At 45.7% G+C, this 19,102-nt stretch overlaps 1 protein-coding gene across 1 annotated transcript; it reads left to right on the forward strand.

The window, feature by feature from the left end:
• Nucleotides 1-4,068: 4,068 nt before the first annotated feature.
• LOC149363276 (lactosylceramide 4-alpha-galactosyltransferase-like) lies at nucleotides 4,069-9,065 on the forward strand. The gene is made up of 4 exons (XM_089569907.1): nucleotides 4,069-4,171; nucleotides 5,812-6,074; nucleotides 6,909-7,213; nucleotides 8,744-9,065. Exons 1-4 carry the CDS (start codon nucleotides 4,069-4,071, stop codon nucleotides 9,063-9,065), a joined length of 993 nt encoding a protein of 330 aa, XP_089426033.1.
• Nucleotides 9,066-19,102: the final 10,037 nt, after the last annotated feature.

Consider the following 19,102-nt stretch of genomic DNA (forward strand, 5'->3'; position numbering starts at 1 on the left):
ATTGGACAGCGGAGACTTCCTTTTCAGTGACAGCTCTTTTCAGACCTCTTCACCATTGGACAGCAGGCACTTCGCCTGCATAACATCATAATTTGAATTTCACCTGTGCAATCTATGGAAGATGACGTACCCACAATGACTGTGTTAATGGGTAAGAATTCGTACTGCCAGTTTCACACAAACACAAAGCAATGTTTAAACAGACAAAAGTTACCTTGCTCACACTTGAATCCACAATAAGCTCTGCACTGTTTAGGGTTCTTCAGAAATAATTAATCTGAAAGGGCTGTTAGAAAAGGCTGCAAAGTGCTCGAGCCTATTTTTGGACTGGTTATTCTTCAACATCTAACAATGATTTTTCTTCACGGTCGCCTGCCACTAAAAGCACTTTACGGCTACACTAATGATCGAACAGGCAGTTTTCTCATTGGGGAAGCCGCATCACTCCTCTATTTACGCGAATACGCGTTCATACAGCCTGTTACTGGATGTGGCTTTTTGAGCTTGTAAGACACCACTGCAAGGCGATTGCACCGACAGTTCAGCCTTGGAGGACGACGTATTCAGTCTGCCTTTGACTCCAACGCGATTAACCGCCCGCCACAGTGGCCAGTAGCGCGTATCGCTTGGTTTGGTTTATTGGGGTTTAACGTCCCGAACTATAAGGGACGCCGTAGTGAAGGGCTCCGGAAATTTCGACCACCTGGGGTCTTTAACGTGCCCTGACATCGCACAGTACACAGGCCTCTAGAATTCGCCTCCATCAAAATTCGGCCGCCGCGGCCGGTATCGAACCCGCGTCTATCGGGTCCGGCAGCCGAGCGCCGCAACCACTGAGCCACCGCGGCGGGTCTGGTGCCGCACAGTCCGCTGCAGCGAACACGACTCGATGTCGTATCGAGCAGAGTATATCAAATGCCGAGCCCTGACGCGTACTCGCGTAGCGCAGTATACAGCGCCAGAGACCGAATGACGCGCACTATGGGCCACCGAGGCGGGCAGCTATGGGTTAGCTGCGTCGAATGCAGAGCGAACACAGCATACCCCTAGAGCTCGACAGCAGGTTTAATCGTCTCGCATAGGTGTGTTCAAAGCTTACGAAGCCACTTCAAGAAATTGTATCGACGCGTGTACGCGCAGCACATAATGCAACGCTAAACAGGTCAAGTTGCGTGCACTATCGTCAAACCGCTGCGAGCGGATAGCGACGAAAAACATGCGTGCAGGCAGCAGTGCACAACCACGTCGAACAATGATTTTAGCTTATTTTCACGGCGTTCGCGTCGCAACGGATACGCTGTGAACACAGACAGGCCAGCTAGTTATAGTGACTCAATGTAGAATGCATTTTGCCACCGCAGAAATAACCGTGCACAATGGCGGCAGCGCCTCATCTCTTCCGTTTCTTCTCGCCTTAGTGCTAGGTGGTTAATTTGCGTGGTGGCAAATTGCGCGCATTCCTGCGCATTATTACAGGTCTTACCTGAAAACGAAGACTCGACACCTTCCAGTAACCGCTTTCTTCTTTTGCAAGGCGGTTCCGGTAGATAAAAGACGCAGCAGCTTCCATCGGTGAAGTCCAACGTGCTGTCATGACGAAAAGCCAGCAGCAGGGTTCCCGGCGCGGTCGCTTTTTCACGAAGCACACGAAGGGCTGGAAATTGTACTGCCAGCGGTGCCAAAAGCTACGATCACAAGTCAAACCAAACACGAGTTTGAAGCAGCGATTTTGAAATAAATACAACACAAAACATGCCCCAACGAGCGAGCGGCGAGCACAAACGGCAGCACGCCGGAACGACCCACGTGGTCGCGTGGTGCCCGGATGTGTTCGTCTTGTCACGTGACCTGCCAGCCTGCGCGCTCGATTTGAACGGCGTTAGCAAGTCCGCGGCGCGGGCGCAAGGTACAGTCAGGGACAAAAGTCTCCGGACCACGTGTTCCTCTACCGAAGCCGATAGCTCTGCTATTAGTCGGCGGCTGGAGACCACACTCGTGGAGGTGAAGGCTAAATTTTTGTTCTTTCATCTCCACAAGTGCGGTCTCCGGCCGGAGTCTGATGTAGAGCTATAAGCTTCGTTTGAGGAACCCGTGGTCCGGAGACTTTTGTCCCTGACTGTACATATGCTGTATATTGGTTTCTCAATAGGTGTGTTGAATACTGGTCTCACGAGGCATTTCAACAGCCTGTATGCTTATACTCTATGGTCCAATCAAGATGATGCCATTTTATTTCATGCGTTTGCCTCCTTTTTGTTGTAATAGTCTTTAGTTACCCTCGTGTACATACGTGTGAATGCTCCCTTTGTGAGCAAATGTGTACGGCCCCTTAAACCCACATTTGTAAAAATCCCCAATTGGATTGACATCTTCAATCGTAATAAATATCAGGTTTTTCAGGGAAGACTCGAAAATTTTCAAAAATAGGCTTTTTGGGGTAAAAATATGGCTCTTGCGGCACATTATTACCAGTATCGCTGGACACCGGGAAGCCGGTTAATTGTCTTAGGTAGTAAGCTGGTAAACTAATTTCTAACTTTTTAACTATCAGAGATAGGCAATTCGTTGCAATTAGAGATTTGTAGCCGGTCATTAGTAGTAGCCATATCAGTTTTTAGAATGTCTAAAACGCGATTACACTCGCTGCTGTGGCTCGACAAAATTTGGCTGCATCGTGCGAAAATGCATTCGGTTTCGAAAGCATGCAGGCAAAGCAAGCCCTCCAGTGCATGTAACTAGTCGAAAAAGCCAAATTTTGTCAAGCCGCAGCCCCAAGGGTAATCGCGTTTTCCAAATTCTAAAATCTGATATGGCTATTACGACCAGCTACAAATCTCTGATTGCAACTAGGCGCCTAACTCTACTGATTAAAAAGTTATTTATTAAAAATTAGTAAACCAGCTTACTGAAGACAATTTACCGGCTTTCTGTTGTCCGCCAACACTGGTGATAGCACAAACCATATTTTTACCCCAAAAAGCCTATTTTTGAAAATTTTTGAAGGTGATTGCTGAAACGCCCGGTATTCAGGTAATGCTGCCTCCGCACCATTATGCTGTCACATCTATGAATCAGTAACTCGAGTGAGCTCTCCCTTACATTGTGCAATTTAATTCCAACCTAAGGATAGTTTCATACCACATTTCTCACTTGGTACCAAAAAAGAATACTGTGTTCAGTTGTACGTTAAATTTTACACTGCGAAGCGACCTCATGAGCAGTGTTTTTCCGAGTCACAACCTAGAACCAACTTCAACATCATGACCTCTCCCATAGCAGATATAATATGAATAAAGGCTGTTCAGCTGAAATGGGAATCGTTTGAGCTGTTGTTGCGGTTGGTTCTAAAATTTGTGAGAAATCTGTTGTAAATTTAATTTTTGTTGCTAAAGTTTTAATTCACTTGTAGTCAATTAAATTTATATTGGGTCATATCAGTCAATAACATATTGACTTTTTAATGAGTCGTGAGAAATGGGCTGTAAATGGAATTTTTGTTGCTTGAGTTTTAATTCACTTGAAGTCAATTAAATTTATATTGGGTCATATCAGTCAAGAACTTATTGACTTTTTAATGACATAGTGAGAAATCGATGTAAATTGATTTTTTGTTGCTTGAGTTTTAATTCACTTGTTGTTAATTAAATTTATATTGGGTCATATAAGTCAAGAACTTATTGACTTTTTAATGACATAGTGAGAAATCGATGTAAATTGATTTTTTGTTGCTTGAGTTTTAATTCACTTGTAGTCAATTAAATTTATATTGGGTCATACCAGTCAAGAACATATTGACTTTTTATAGACCAAAGTCATTAGGATTTGAGTATTAATAGACTTTTTATTGACTCAATAAATACTCTATAAACAGTTAATTGCATCTCAATGTTCAATTTTGTAAGGGAATGATCACGCCAGCTCAGCGTGGTCTCATGAAGACAAGCCAATTTTTTATTTGTTTTCGTTGCGGTCAGCGCAGGGGTTTCGGCAGCAATTAATGTCCGCCACGAGCCACATTTTCAGGAGAGGAGGAAGCTGCTTTCGGGAAAGATAAGAAAGAAGAAGATCATGACAGCGGGAGGACGGCTGCCAAGGCGACTTCTGCCAGCGCTCTGTTTGACGTGCACGTGTTTTGGCGTCCTATTATTCAACACGAGCTGGAACGACATGTGTGAGTTCTGCATGTGATATTCTGCATGTGGTATTCTGCATGTGGTATATACAGTAAGGAATTTTTCGCAAAGTATCGATGACAATGTTGAATTGTTTATAAATCATGGTATTCATTAAGTCTAAATTTACGTGGGTGCCCACATTCTTGAATTCTTGCCGCGACAGCTTTATTAGAAACTTGCCCAGGTGGCAAGCGGCGCCGCAGTCATACGGTGCAACAAAAAACCACATACGAGACATACAGGCAGGAAGAAAAACCATACAGGATATACGGGGTGTTTCACCTAAGACTTTATATAATTTTTAAAAGTAGGCTTTTTTGAGTTAGCAGAGCGCTTTTTTCGGCATTGCATCGTCACCGCTGTAGCACATCAGAATACGGCTAAGACGTGCTAACTAGGAAGCTGGTTGATTGATATTTAATAGTTAACTTTTAACTATTACTGTTAGGCTCCTTAATTACTGACAGGCGTGTAGCCCGCCGTAAGTAATGTCCATATTAGTTTTTAAAATATCGGAAATGCGGTTACGCTAGCCGCTGTGAAATTTTCACTATTTCTGAGAGTTGCATCCACTGGAGAGGTTGCTTTGCCTGCAAGCTTCTCGAAAGTGCATGTATTTTGGCGCGATGTAGCGAAAATTTGTTCGGCCGCAGCGTCGAGGGTAACCGCATTTTCGAAATTTTAAAAACTGGTATGGACTTTACTTACGGCGCGCTACACGCCTGTCAGTGATCAATGAGCCTAACGGTAATAGTTCAAAGTTAATTATTGGATATTAGTTAACCAGGCTGCTTGTTGTCACATCTTAGTCGTATTCCGATGTACTACACCGGTGACAATGCTATGCCAAAAGAAGCGCTCTTCCAACTCAAAAAGCCGATTTAGTACGGTCATTGCCGGCAACGTTTCCTTTTAAGACGTTGTTCTCTAAACGTGAGGTGCATTAACCTAGCGGTGCGCACGACAAGGTCTTTAAATGAAACAAGACGTACCATTTACTATCATTTCTGTCATTTGAAGCACGCGAAGATAACCGTGCCCTTTATCTCAGAGCGGCGAATGCCTCTTGCTCATCACCGTGCATTGTTGAAAAGTCTTAAATATTTCCTTTCATGCTCGATGCCGCCTTCGTGAAAACAGGCATGCAGGGATGTTCTCTGGGGCAGTATTCTAAAAGCTGTTCACTTTCCGCTGTTCATTTTGCGTCTGTTCGGACTCCTGTCTGCGGGGCACTCAGATATACCCTGGACTTTCAAGCGTCTGTGGTAAGCGACCCGGCCATTGGGCAGTTGGCGACCGGATCTCACCATTGGCTGAAATTGGATGCGATATGAGGCCAATGGTAAAGCGCATCGCAGCGCTCTGTCAACAGCAGGAGACCGGACCCGACTACTGGCCGCCACTGAATGCGATTCACAGGAGAATTTAGGGCAGCGATCTGAGCGAATGGACGTACTCGCTTCGCGGAAGCAGTCGAGAAGTAATCTATGTCTGGGTCTTCTTTACTACCATCTTTTTTTTTATTCTACGTCTTGACCAGTGAGAGTGATAAGGCAAGGTTACATTGTCCCCAGTCTTTTCTTCGGAACAAGAATGAATAGAGGAGTAAGACAAAGCTACTCTTCTTGCTCTGCAGTCTTGGAAGACGCAGCTTTCCTGGGTGGAGAAGGCAAGCAAGCACGAAGAAGGATATTCTTTCTGGAAACGTCGGACACTCGAACCATCGGGGCAAGAGCGGCGTGTGCCGTGGAGTCAGCGTCTCGGCTCCACCCCCTATGGTCGGTGCACTACCTTCACGCCAGCTCAAAACTACTGTCGCCCTTTTGCCGCTTCTTCAGGCTTCTTCGCACCTTTCCGAACGTGCACATCGCCTACTTGAACTACATGAACCATTTTAAGGTAACGAAAACATCCGGCATTTTTTTTTCTTGTTTTCACCAACCTGTCCTTTCTGGGCGCGGCTGAACAAAAGCGTGTCTTGATTTTGACGGCTAGAACGCCATTATTATAAATGATAAGTTTTCAAAGGAAAACTGCGGAAGCGATACGTTACGGGAATGTTGCCGCACAGCCACTTAAGTACGTTAATTTTGTTCGACTAATTATAACCGATTTTTCGAGAAGATGCCAGAGTTGTTTTCATACTGACCCCTAAACGCATTAATTTGCTTGCGTCATGTGGGTGTTCAGAAGCAGCATCCAGGAGCCGTACTCCATAAGCTGCCCATTTTAAAATAGCCATTCAAGCGGCTTTCAAGTGTCTGTGGAAAGCAAGACGGCATAGGGTGGTGGCGGGCGGACCTTATCATTGACTCCCATTGACTACGATATGCAGCCGCTGCTGAGGTACATCGTAGCACTCTCTCAACACCAGACAAACAGGCCTGCTTACTGGCTGCCATTGGCTGCCTGCTGTTGACCGAGCGCTGCGATGCAAATCACCTGTGGATGCATATCGCGGTCAATGCCAGCCAATGGTGAGGTCCGGCCGCCACCCACCTAATGGCTGGGTTGCTTTCCAGAGACGCTTGAAAGGTATATCTTAGTGACCAATGACAGAGGACCAGACAGACGCGAATTGGTCGTTTTAAAATGGATAGCTTATGGAATACGGCCCCAGGGTGGCCCAACATTGGCTCTTATTGGCACTGTCATTCTGTATGCGGGAAGCGTGCTTAGAGATGTGGCAATCAGAGAACTATGGGTGCTTCCTCTCCCCCTCTCCTTCCGAAGGACACCGCTCTCGACCTGTGGCTCCGCGAGGGGGCCTACAGGCGCGGTCCTTACGAGGTCGTGCACCTGGCCGACGGCCTCCGGCTGGCTCTGCTCTTGAAGCACGGCGGCGTGTACGTGGACACCGACGTCGTCTTCTTGCGCGCCCTAGACGGCGTGGGCGACGCCGTGGTGGCCCAATCGGCCGACGACACGGTCACCAACAACTTCTTCGCCTTCCCCGCCCGCCACCCATTCATTGAGGAGTGCCTCAGCGACTTCGTCTCGGGCTACTATCCCAAGGAATGGGGATACAATGGACCAAGGCCAGTGTTGTCGGACTCTAGGTTTAGCGCAGAAATGCCTTCTACGGCTTGTATTATACATTATGACTAGGTCTGAGCCTGCACTTTGTTCTGAGGCAGTTTACTTGGATACCAATAAAGGCCGATTATGTCTAGGAGAGCGCTTACTGTATGCACGGCTATGTGTAGTTATAGCAGGGTAGGTTATCCTTTTTATCGAGATGAGCTTGGAAGAAAGGGAAGTCGAAGATGAATGATGAAGTGCTAGATGAACTCTATATATCGTCGATAGAATACGACTATATACAGCATTGCACCAAGCGTTTAAAGTGCGCATCTGCAATTTTTTCGCTTTCACTAATGTAGAAATGCATGTAAATGAGCTGACAATTTTATGTGGCAGCGTAATGAGAAAAATCTTTGTAAATGAGAAGCTTTTTGTTGATTGCGTTCTTGCATTCCGTGCAAACCTTGTGGGACATAAAACATTATAATATTAACAAAAAGATGTTTAAGGTCAAGTCAGATTCATAAATATTCTTACACAAACTGCCATTTCGTTTGGTCGATTATCTGTAACGCCTCCTAATGGCTATTAACATGTTTTCAGTGAACTTATCGTCCCCTATAGCCAAGTTTCAGATTTCGCCGAAGCCACTGACACTCCATTCGACGTTTACTGCTGAAGTGTCATCGTGACTATGTAATATGAAATTAGATGTATAATTTGCAATGGGAGCGATGTCATATGCTTTGTGAGGGACCTTCCAACGTATAGTATACGTAGTGCACTAAGAAAAACGCATATCACGCCAATGGACCCGTATGATCGTCTACAAGCTCGTTGTCCGGGCTATTGCGTGGCCCAAGCACATTTCTGTAACCCGTGCGCAATTCAATTACTGTTCCGCAGAGTCTTTGTTGTTAATTCCGATTACTTTAAAAGTGTATGCATTGTGTTCAAGGCCATGTGAAATGTATACGTGTTATATATGGCCTGCATGTAGACTAACGAAAAGGCCTAGAATTGAACTGAGTACGGAAAACGTTAAGAAGCAGGAAGAGAGTTGAGTGGATCAGGGAACAAAATGTCATCGTAGCTGAGATCAAGAAAAATTAGGCATGGACAAAGCAAGCAATAGTAACGCAGTGGACTCTAAGGAAATGAAAACGTTGTAGGGGGCGACAGAGAGTTATGTCGGCAAATGAGATAAGGGAATAAGATAGGATAAGGCAATAAGAGGGAGGGGGGGGGGAGATAAGGTAGCCGCAGCTAGGAGTGGGACATGGTTAAGTGACAGTCATTCGGAGATGCTTTTGCAGAACAGTAGACCTAGTTAGGCTGATGATAGTGAAAATGGTAACCTAAACCTGTTACCCAGATGAGCAGGGAAGAAGTATTCGTAGCATAAAAACAACCTCAATAAAATTCAAGGACTCCAGGACAACCGGTAGAAATGAGTTTTCGGAGCAGTTGAGTCCAGCGTTCTGCTTGTGCATCTCCCTTTTCGTCTTTCTTACGAAGCCGCTCCCCATTAATTCTTCTTGCAGGGTTGTGCGTAGAATCCTACTGCGGTGGTGCAATGCGACCCGTGTGGAGCAAGCCCTCGGGAACAAGCAGAGATGCCGTGGAGTGACCCTACTGGACCGCAGCCGCCTGCTGCCCGTGAACCACACTGTTGCGGGGCTGCTCTTCGAAGCCGCCGCTGCCAGCAACGTCAGCGAGGCATTCGCCCAGAGCTACCTTGTGCACACGTTCCACAGCGGCACTCACGACATCCCTGTACAGCGGGGATCGTTCGTTGAGCGGGCGGCCATCGAAAACTGCCCGCGCACCTTCGCCCTCTCACAGCGACTCTACGGCCGCTTCTGATTCGACACGCGGAGTAACGCAAGGAGGAATTTGTGAAGGAGAGGAAGACGGGATTTTTATATTGGAAAATTTGTCGCTCCATTTGCACAGGAAACATCTCTGACTGTAGGATTGAGTATCAGAATTTGTTCTCTAGAAAAGGTAGCCTCGTTGTGTACGCGTAGAACATATAATGATTTGAAGGGAGAAGATACTCTACGAGATCCCATCCCGTCTTACTTGGCTGCTGAAGAAGGAATTAAATTTATGTAATGTCACAAGGTTGAGGTCCAGCATGTGCACACACAGACATGGGTACACAAAAAAGCACCTATGTTGAAAATAATTCTGAAGTGGCAGCTTGCAGACGCACTACACTGTAGAAGGCACATAAGAGCGCACTTTCGTAATGGATCATGTGGGTAAGGTTAAAAAATGCGTCTGGTGACGAAGAAACGATTTTGAAAGGATTATGAATGCATATGCGTTTCGTTATAAGTACGGGTGAGCGAATAGTGCTTTTTCGAAGCCTAATATAGTATGAATAGTTTAACTATTAACCGCACAGCACACGGGCGCTTTTTTGCGTTGCGCCTCCAGATGAAGCCGAGAGGCCACAAAGGTGTCCGTGAGCTGTGCGATGTGAGTGCTCGCTAAAGACCGTCGGTTGTCGAAATTATTCGGGCGCCCTCCACTAGGGCGCCACATTGTTTCTTCTCTCACTCCCAACTTCCTCCCTTCCTTTACAGCACAGTTGAGGTGCCAATCAAGAAGTGAGAGAGTTACAGCGCCATGTTACGCCCCCCCCCCCCCCCCCCATAAAAAAAGCATAAATCTAGCAGCAGCACCTTTCGTGGCTGTTAGGTCGCAAGCAAAGGTTTTCACCGGAGATTTTACACTTTTTTGTTCACAACTACCTGCCGTATGAGTTGTTGACACTCGTTGAGCTAAGGGTACGGAGCTGTTGCTTTAACGGCCGTTCTCCGTAGTCAGTTCTCTGGTAGGAGACCACTGTTCATCATCATTATCGACGGCCTGACTATGCCCTCTGGAGGTCAAAGGCCTCTCCCATTTCTCTCCAATTAACCCTCCACTTTGGTAGCTGCTGGTTGTCATGGAAGGAAATATTCTCCATGGACGTGGGCGTTACGAAGAGGTGCTTTACCAGGATGAAGTTCTCTTCTTCCCACTTTGATCTTAAGTAACCGAACCTACGTATCACACAGTTTTTTTTCCTTCACCCTTCACCCTCCTGCACCGCAGAAGAGCCCATCTTAGCATCCTCTTGCATGCACGGTGTGGCGTGTAGTGCATATTAGGCAGGAAAAATAACAGTTCAGAAATTACAGACGAGGTGTTTTCTGTCCAGTAACAAACAGCCGCCACTGCAGCTTTGTATGATTCGTAGCTGCGTAGCTCATCAAGCGTTCTGTGCGTCATGATGACGTTTGCTCTCTGTGATGTTGATTTCGTCTTCCGTGCTTAAACGATGCGATAGGCATCCTTAGGAGTGCGACCGTTGCTGCAGGTTTCTTGGGTACCACGCGATATAAGTGCATTGGTGAAGCTTGTTCATGTGTTCGCAGGGGTCTTCATCAATGAATTGGTGTCCTGGGATGCACTCAGGGAAGACCCAAGCTATGGGAACGTCTGCTCTGGCTTTAGTGAGGGTCTGCCTAAATCGAGGATAAGGGGTTTTTTTGGAAGTGCCTCTCGGTACGTAATGTGATGTTCCCGTGGTGTAGGCGCTCAAAAGGTGAAAGCAGTGCGATTCATGAACAGGATATCTATACTGACGTCATTCAGTGCTCTATTGCACTGTCATGAAAGCCGTCGAGCGCAATCCATTCGACTGAAGCTTGTCAGTGCACTTTCACCTCCATTTTAAACAGGAGACTGAGAACTCCATCCAATTTTTGTTCCTGGTAAAAATCGATTCCAGCATGGTTCTTTCTGTGCATGTTGATGATCGTCCGGAAGCAGTAGACGTAACTGTTGCTGGGAAAATTCCATTAAAAATGTTAAGGCCACTCGGTTCAAACTTTCGACATATGCACTGAAAATGACTGGCCTCTGCGATCCTCTGCCTCTGCGAGTCTGGCCTCTGCGATCCACGTGGTTGCCGGCGCACGGTTGTTAATATGCGAAATCATTCGGTGATGACGACAGCTGTATTTGAATTTATTTCCTTTTCTATAGCTTACCAAAGCTCCGTCATAGGCGAAAGCATATTTTTCATGGCAATGTGGTAATTTATATATGCAGGCCTACTTCAAATTGTCCTCAGTGAACCTTTCAGCAATACGGCGCACTTACGCTACTTTTGTACCTATAGGAGCTCCATTTGTGGGTCCTATTTTCAAACTAACGGCCCTTGACATTTCCTCCGTTAAAGTACGGTACCATTCCGCTCTCCGGTTACTTAGCTCAGATATTTTGGCAGACCTATTAGATTAACTAAATCAATTGACCGATCGGCAGATCGACTGATTCATTGACTCATTCATTGACATACGGATTCATGGACTGATTGATTGATTTATTGATTAATTCGCTGCATGATTGATTGATTGATTGATTGAATGAATGATCGAATCGAGCGTTTTGTTGGCCAACCTACAATGTGGATTATGAGGCACATCGTGTACTGTAAGGCTGCGCATTAATTCAGACCGGCTTGATATCTTTGCAGTGCGTCAGGTAAAGAAATGCAAGCTGTAAAAAAACGCCAGCTGGTTGAAATTATTCCGGAGCCTACCATTACGCGATTCCTTATAAACCGCAGTGGCACATCGGGAAGTAAAATCCTGTTATTTATTTAAGCTGAAACCTTTTCGTTAGCCTCCATGTTTCTGGCCCATAGGTGAGACCGTTAAGATACAATTGTTGTATACATTTCTCTTGGCCTATCCTCCCTTTCTGCTACAAGTGGAGAGGAGGATATCTCTCTCCACTCAGCCGCCTGCCAACCGTGGCAGGTGGAAGGTAATGCACAAATTACTACGTGGCCGGACGCCGGACACTTTTAAGGCAAAAGACTTTAATGGCTTATGAGTGGCGTTGACGGAAGTTGTAGACAGATACTGTCCGCAAAAGCGTCCGCTCGAACTGTCAATCACAAAAAATGAATAAAAAGAAGCAATTTAATCACGATTGGAATCGACCCCGGGCCGCCGGCGTGCGAGACGGGGACGCTGGCACTCCACCACGACTCTTCTTTTTTCTTTATTGTATTGAAGTATACCCACTCTGACAGGCTTGCTTAAAGGAATATAACTATGTTATAAAGATGACACTACAAGACTGATTGTTAATCAAAAGGTTACCAAACCAATTCCAATTAAATCGTCTGTTCGACAGGGCTGCCCGGTATAGCCTTTGTTATTCGCTTTATATCTTGAACCCCTATGTCGTAGTACCTTATAAACGCGAGTAAGGGCGGCTCTTTTTTTTTCAGATTTGAGGGCCAATTTTCGGGGTGCGGCCCATACACGCGATGTGCGAAATTTTTTTTTTTAAAGTAAAAACACACCAATCAGGGAATGAACGCCACTTAAAGGGTGTCAGTCTGGTTTCGACTACGCGCTCCATCAATTTCCCCACGCAAGAGGTTAGAGAAATAGGTATTAAATTTTCTAGTTTCGGGGGTTTACCTGGCTTTGGGATTAGAATTACATTTGCCGACTTCCACTGAGAGGCAGGTGGCCTTTAGTCCAAATTTCTTGCATATACTCCGTCAGAGCACTGATGGAGTCGTCGTGCAGGTTTCTTAAATTTTTGTTAGTTATCCCGTCAGTGCCCGGGGCGGATTTCATTTTTAGTCCCAATATTTCTGCCCTGACCTCCGCCTCCATGATGGGTGCGTCGAGATCCTCGTTGGGAGCTCCGTCGTATTCTGGGAGGGTGGTACTATGGGTATCGCCAATGTACTATCGGGGACAAATGTGGTATACTCCGCGCGGCGGGAGCCAGAGCAACGGAAAACTGCGTTGCAACGCCATCTACAGGCGGCATCTGTGATTGAGTCAGCCAATGCGAAACCTTTATTATTAGCAGGCATGTTGCTTGGCTCGTTTCAATGTTTTGTGCGTTAGCTCGCCTAAATGCCGCAGTTTTCCGTTGGTCAGGCTCCCGCCGCGTGGAGTATACCACTTTTGTCACCGATAGTACATGTTGATTAGTTTGTCCATAAATTCCGCATCTGTTCCCTTCAAATGCGTGCCTGGCTTTTGATAATCTAATTCCCGATTGGGTTTTCAAATTGGTCGGATCTAATAGGTGTCTCAGCAGACCTCACGTTTTGGAAAGGCTCATGCCCCCTTCCATCTCGTCATATCTGCTACACCAATTTTGTTCGCATAATTTGATCGCATAGTTTTCAATTTCCTTGTTATGTCTAGCGACCCTCCTTCTGAGATTATGGTTCCATTTTTGCTTCTTTAGTCTGCGCTCCATGTCCTATTTTTCCTCCCACGTGCGAAATAGTTTGCTATCAACTATCTCCGGGCATCGTCCCCTTCAAGTATCTCTGCTGCCTCTGCAACCTGACGCTTGAGGGTCTCCGTCCGTCTGGAGATTCCGTCGAGGCAGCGGAGCGGACGTGTGGTCGATGGGCTCCGTCGACCACGGCCCCTTTGACGAAAATCTTGCGGTGCGGAACCCGGAAGCTTTCCGAATCGACAGGAGACGACGAGCGAACACTGCGCACACCAAATTTTCCTAGGTGGGAGCCTTTTTTTTTTCTGTGATTTCTGGGACTTTTCCGCGGCGAGCGACCTCGTTTTGCGCTAGGCCTAACGCTGGCCCTAGTGAGGTGCAGCCACCGACGGTGGCCCAGGTCTGCCCTACGACTGAGGCACGATGATGGAAACCGTCGAAGGGACGGCAAGAAAAATGGAATGACGTCATCAAGCGGCCGTATGACCGCTTGATGATCACCGCCACTTCAAATATGTGTCATTTCACTTGTCACCAGTCACGTGTCATGACACTTCAACGTGACGTTCGTCTATATATACTCGCCACTGGCCGATCTCTATGTGGCGCTAGGTTTCCCGGCATTAGTACCAAAACTGTGACGCCACCGTTTGTCCTACAGCGTTCCAGTTTGTGTCACACTATTTTTCCTAGCATATAGCTAATCTATCCATCACCACCTGGCTCAACTGGCTTGGCGCTGAAGGGGAGGAAGAACAGCGACTTCTGGTCGCCCAGGCGGTCGACATGCTCGGCCTATAAATTATGGCCGAATAAAGGTATTTTACTACTACTTCTATGTGCTATTCAAGTTAGAGCCTAGCTTGCGACAGGGGTTCGAACCGATGAAAAATACACCTTCAATTATATGCCGTCCAAGACTTAGGAGCCAAAATTGTGATGCAACCCTTCCCTGTACAGCGTTCCGGGTGGTGTCACATAAGCTCTCTGAAACGAACTTTAACGCATCTAAAAACATTACACGTAAACAATGAGCTCAGGGAGGTTAATGCTTTCGTATTCCCAAACGTAAGCAATCTTAAGTGTCTCTGCCGCAGAAGTGATACGCAATAGTGCACGCTGCTTGCAACTGTGCTGGATATCGGCGAGGTGGAAGAGGGTTTGGTAACAAGCGCTTTTTATGGAGTAAGCATAGGCGCATCAGCAATTCGAAAACAGCCCAAAAGATGGTTCAAATCCTTTAAAGTGTGTCACGATGAACTTTTTTTATTTTTATTACTGTTTATTATTATTTTATTATTATTTTTATTATCTTTAGTAGTAAAACAGAAAGATATAACGGAACAAAGGTAAAACTGATGCATGATAAACTTGAGATTAACAACACCATTTACGCATGGGATCACGAACGACAAGAGCGTTGTCTGCACCGAACCCAGCCAGATAAGATAGGACGACCCAAAGTTAACTATAAGTCTGCTGGTCACAGTTCGCTATCATTGACCAAATCAACTGAAGATTCTGATCAACATAGCGATTCCTCGCAAATATAGCTCAGAATTATTCTGTTAAACACCCGCAGTGTAGCAAACAAAACAACTGATTTAGAACATTTGCTAATTTTCGAGAACCCAGACTTATTTTTAATAACCGAGGCCTGGTTACATGAGAGAATTGGTAACGATAGCATTTTCCCACCAGGCTACTAGGTTTTTAGATGGATAGAAATTCTAAAGGAGGGGGTGTGGCTATTGTCATGAAAAGCACAGTATTTGCAGTCGCTCTTAACTGTAGCCTTTCTGAAATGGTATGGTACAAGGTTTCTTGTGGGAACCTTGTGCATTTAGTAGGTGTTGTGTACAGGCCGCCTTCTACATCTCCTGAATTTTTGGATGAATTACTTTTGTTCCTTAACTCTCATGTAAATGAGAACACCAGACTGATAACGGCTGGCGGCCTCAATTTGCAACATATTAATTGGGAGACTTTGTGAGCAGGTAATGTAGAAATAAGCAGTGCAAATAAAATGATGGAAATTATGTTTACTCTTAACAAGCATTTAAAAGGGTTACAAGGGTTACATCAAGGTCCCAGTCATTGTTGGACTTGGTTTTCATATCCAGTAAAGTGGTAGACCACACTTTATCTGTCGAGCCGGGTTTGTCTGACCACAAGATGATCTGTTTAAATGTGCTGTTGAACGCACAAGTCCGTAAAAAAATCGCATGTTTCAATACTTGTCAAAGATTACAGCCGGGCAGACGATACGTCTATCTTAGACGTCTTAGAAGAAAAGTTAAATCAATTTGCAACTGCATCACACCATGAAAGTGTCGAGGAATTGTGGCAACACTAGGCCACACTAAAATATTTCAAGGCCACACTAAAATATTGTATTGATAGATTTGTGCCTACTCGCTCAAAGAAATCGAAGCAGCTCAATCTTTGGATCACTAGAGAGATCACTCAGTTAAAGCGCAAGGTAAAAAAGCTACGAAATCAAAAAGATAGGGCGGCAGAATTTTCAAACATAAAAAAAAGCTCAAAACATCGTTACAAGATTCGAAAAAAAAAACGTTCTTCAATATAACAGTGACTAACTTTCTCACAAGCTCACCACGAAAGTTATGGCGATATTTTTCAGCGAGGAAGAACGCAATCAAACAGGTAATGAATGGGGACGATTAGGTGACTGATGAAAACGATATTGCAAATATGTTTAATGATTTCTTCCAGTCTGTCTTTAGTAGGGATGAAAATGACATTGAGAGTGATAATACTACCATTTACACGTTGCCATATTCGATGCACGTGATTCGCATCAATAGGGAGGGCATTTGTCAGCAGCTGCTGTCTCTGGACCCGAAGAAATCGTGCGGTCCCGATGAAATACCGACGGAATTCCTTAATGGATGGAGAACTCTATTACGCAAGCGAGTTTGGACCGTGCAAGGTCTCAGGGCCACCGCACAGTCCTCAAATTACGCGCATGTGTCCAGGCCACGTAGGGTCATGTCACTGGCACCCCGGTTCACACAGCGAAGTTACGAGTCCGGGTCCTGCGACGCAAGGAGGGCCTCCCATTCCTCCCATGTATCGATGGCGGGCTGTCCCTGCGGGGGAGGATCGGCAGGGCAGCCGAAGAGGATGTGGTCCAGGGTGGCGTGCGGTTCTCCGCAGAGAGTGCACTCTGGGGAAACGGGGCGGAAGTAGGATAGACGCTGAGGGGTAGGAAGAGTTTGGGTCTGGAGTCGCCTTCAGATGACTTGTTGGGAGTGGGATAGGCGGGGGTGGGATGGGGGATAGACTCGACGGGCAACTCGTGACGGTATGCTGAGTGATTGTCATATTACTTGCAAATTTTATTTGAAAAGTCATTGCGGGGTCATTCTTTACTTAGTGACTGGCGCTGCGCAATAGTAGTTCCGGTTTTTAAAGGCGGTAATCGACTTGTAAAAACTACAGGCCCGTTTCACTCACTTCCGTATGTTGCAAGGTTTTTGAACACATAATGTCTAAACAAATGCTTCATTTTTTGGAAATAAACGACCTATTGAGTCCATTCTAGCATGGTTTTGGGACCGGTCTTTCGACAGTGACGCAGTTAATTGAAACAGTGAACGATTTTTGCAAGGATATAGACGAACGTCAGCAGGTAGATGTGGTCTGTGTGGACTTCTCGAAGGCTTTCGATAAAGTTCCGCATCATAAGCTGCTTTTTAAACTGCGCAGGTAAGAAATGAGTGAAAATATAGTACTATGGATTCAGGCTTATCAAAATAACCGCTGTCAAGTTGTCAAAATAGAAAGTGCAGTATCAGATAGGCGTGAAGTTCTGCCGGGGGTGCCACAGGGCTCCGTTTTAGGCCCGCTTTTGTATTATTGTATATAAATGATATTTCTGCTATCGCTGAATTGCTTGTCAGAATGAAACTTTTTGGCGATGATTGTTAAATTTACTCTCCTGTAGCTTCCCCGGCAGATCAAATGAATATAAATAGGTGTCATCAGTCGTTAACTAGTGGTGCCTGAATTGGGGTATGGAAATAAACTACCAAAAATCTAATTACATGCATGTAACAAGGAAACAGAATGTTATGACGTTTCGATATATTATCAGTGAAAATTCTTTAGATGAAGTAGTGTGTCTCAAATACTTGGGAGTGACACTAACAAATGATCTTGACTGGCGCACCCATATTGAAAATATTTATATTTAAAAGCCTACCAGAAGCTATGTTTCCTGAGGAGGAAGTTGTCGAATGCGACTAGAGAAATTAAACTGATTGCGTACAGACATCCGTGCGGCCAATCATAGAGTACGCAAGTGCAGAATGGAGTCCACATCAAAAGGGTTTAAAACGAAAAGTGGAAAGATTGCAAAGGATGTCAGCACGTTTTATATGCCCTAATTACCGCCGCACTGATTCAGTCACAGCAATGCTAAAACAGTGTCAGTTAGAATCACTAGAAATAAGAAGAACAAAACAGAAATTGAAACTTTTTTTGCTGGCAGTTAATGATAAAGTGAAAGTTAATAAACAACGCTATGTTACACCTCCCCTGAAGCGTTGCCCACGAAAAAATCACAGTAAGGTATTACAACCTATTAAGCATGAAATGCTTTTAGCTCCCGTTGTCGGCAGTGTGGTGACGTCACGCCGAGACCGAGAGCCACCATCCGGGCACTGAATTCCGCTCATCCGGACATTGAATTCCACACATCCGGGTGCTGAAACGAGAGCATCCGGGCATCGTACGAGATTTAACGAGACTCTTTAAGAGAGAGGGCCGCTTAGAGCAAGAGGGGAGCTCCAGGGTGAGAAGGGCTTTGGGCGGAAAAACTGCTTCCGCGCCGTCCCCAAGGATGGCGCAGCGGTCCCACACTCGCGCATGTAAAAGAGCAGCCGCTGGGCCTTCAGCTCATGACGTTTCCTCCGTTGGCAAGCAGATGTATACACGCTCGCGGAGTATTCGATCGCGCTGCATATACATTCTTGTCAGGCCTGCGTCTCCTCGTGCCCGCTACGCTTCTGCATCGTCTTGCATTTCAATGCCGCCACCGTCACAGCTGCTTAAGCCGAGCAATGGAGCCTGACAGAAACCGGATACAGCTGACGAGGCAGGGCGGAAGAGATTCCCCAGACACTCACAGGAAACGATTGCGTCCACATGGACCAGTGCACAGTATGTGTGGTGTGGTGTGTTGAACACTAGACCCATTTCAAGATTTTGACTAGTACCATCTACAACCAATGTGTTATATGCCCGTGAACATTTCATGCTTACTCTACTCTTGGTTACGGGAGAGGCAGAGATTTTATTACACATACTGATGTCATCGCTACTCCTTTTTTCCCGATGCGTAAGAAATTTGGAATCAAATACCAAGCGACGTTGTGGACCAAACAGATGTAGAAAAATTTGAGATAGGTGTGAACACGTTCCTGTAGGATTGCTGAGCAAATCTGTAAATCTGCGTTATTGAGTGTTCTTTAGCGAAGAGAATTGAATTGCACTGGTATATGTATATGTTTCCCTCCCTGTAATGACCCTCATACAGAGGGTTAACAATATGAATAAATAAAAAAAATAAATTTGCGGCTGTGGAGTGTCAGCAA

This window comes from Amblyomma mixtum, chromosome 2 (genome assembly GCF_055824585.1).
Source record: "Amblyomma mixtum isolate Tamu chromosome 2, ASM5582458v1, whole genome shotgun sequence".
Classification (NCBI taxonomy): Eukaryota; Metazoa; Arthropoda; class Arachnida; order Ixodida; family Ixodidae; genus Amblyomma; species Amblyomma mixtum.

Coding starts and splice junctions, on each gene's coding strand:
- LOC149363276 (XM_089569907.1), top strand. CDS start 4,069: ATGACAGCGGGAGGACGGCTGCCAAGGCGACTTCTGCCAGCGCTCTGT. Junction 6,075..6,908: donor ACTACATGAACCATTTTAAG/GTAACGAAAACA, acceptor CTCCTTCCGAAG/GACACCGCTCTCGACCTGTG. Junction 7,214..8,743: donor TGGGGATACAATGGACCAAG/GCCAGTGTTGTC, acceptor TTCTTCTTGCAG/GGTTGTGCGTAGAATCCTAC.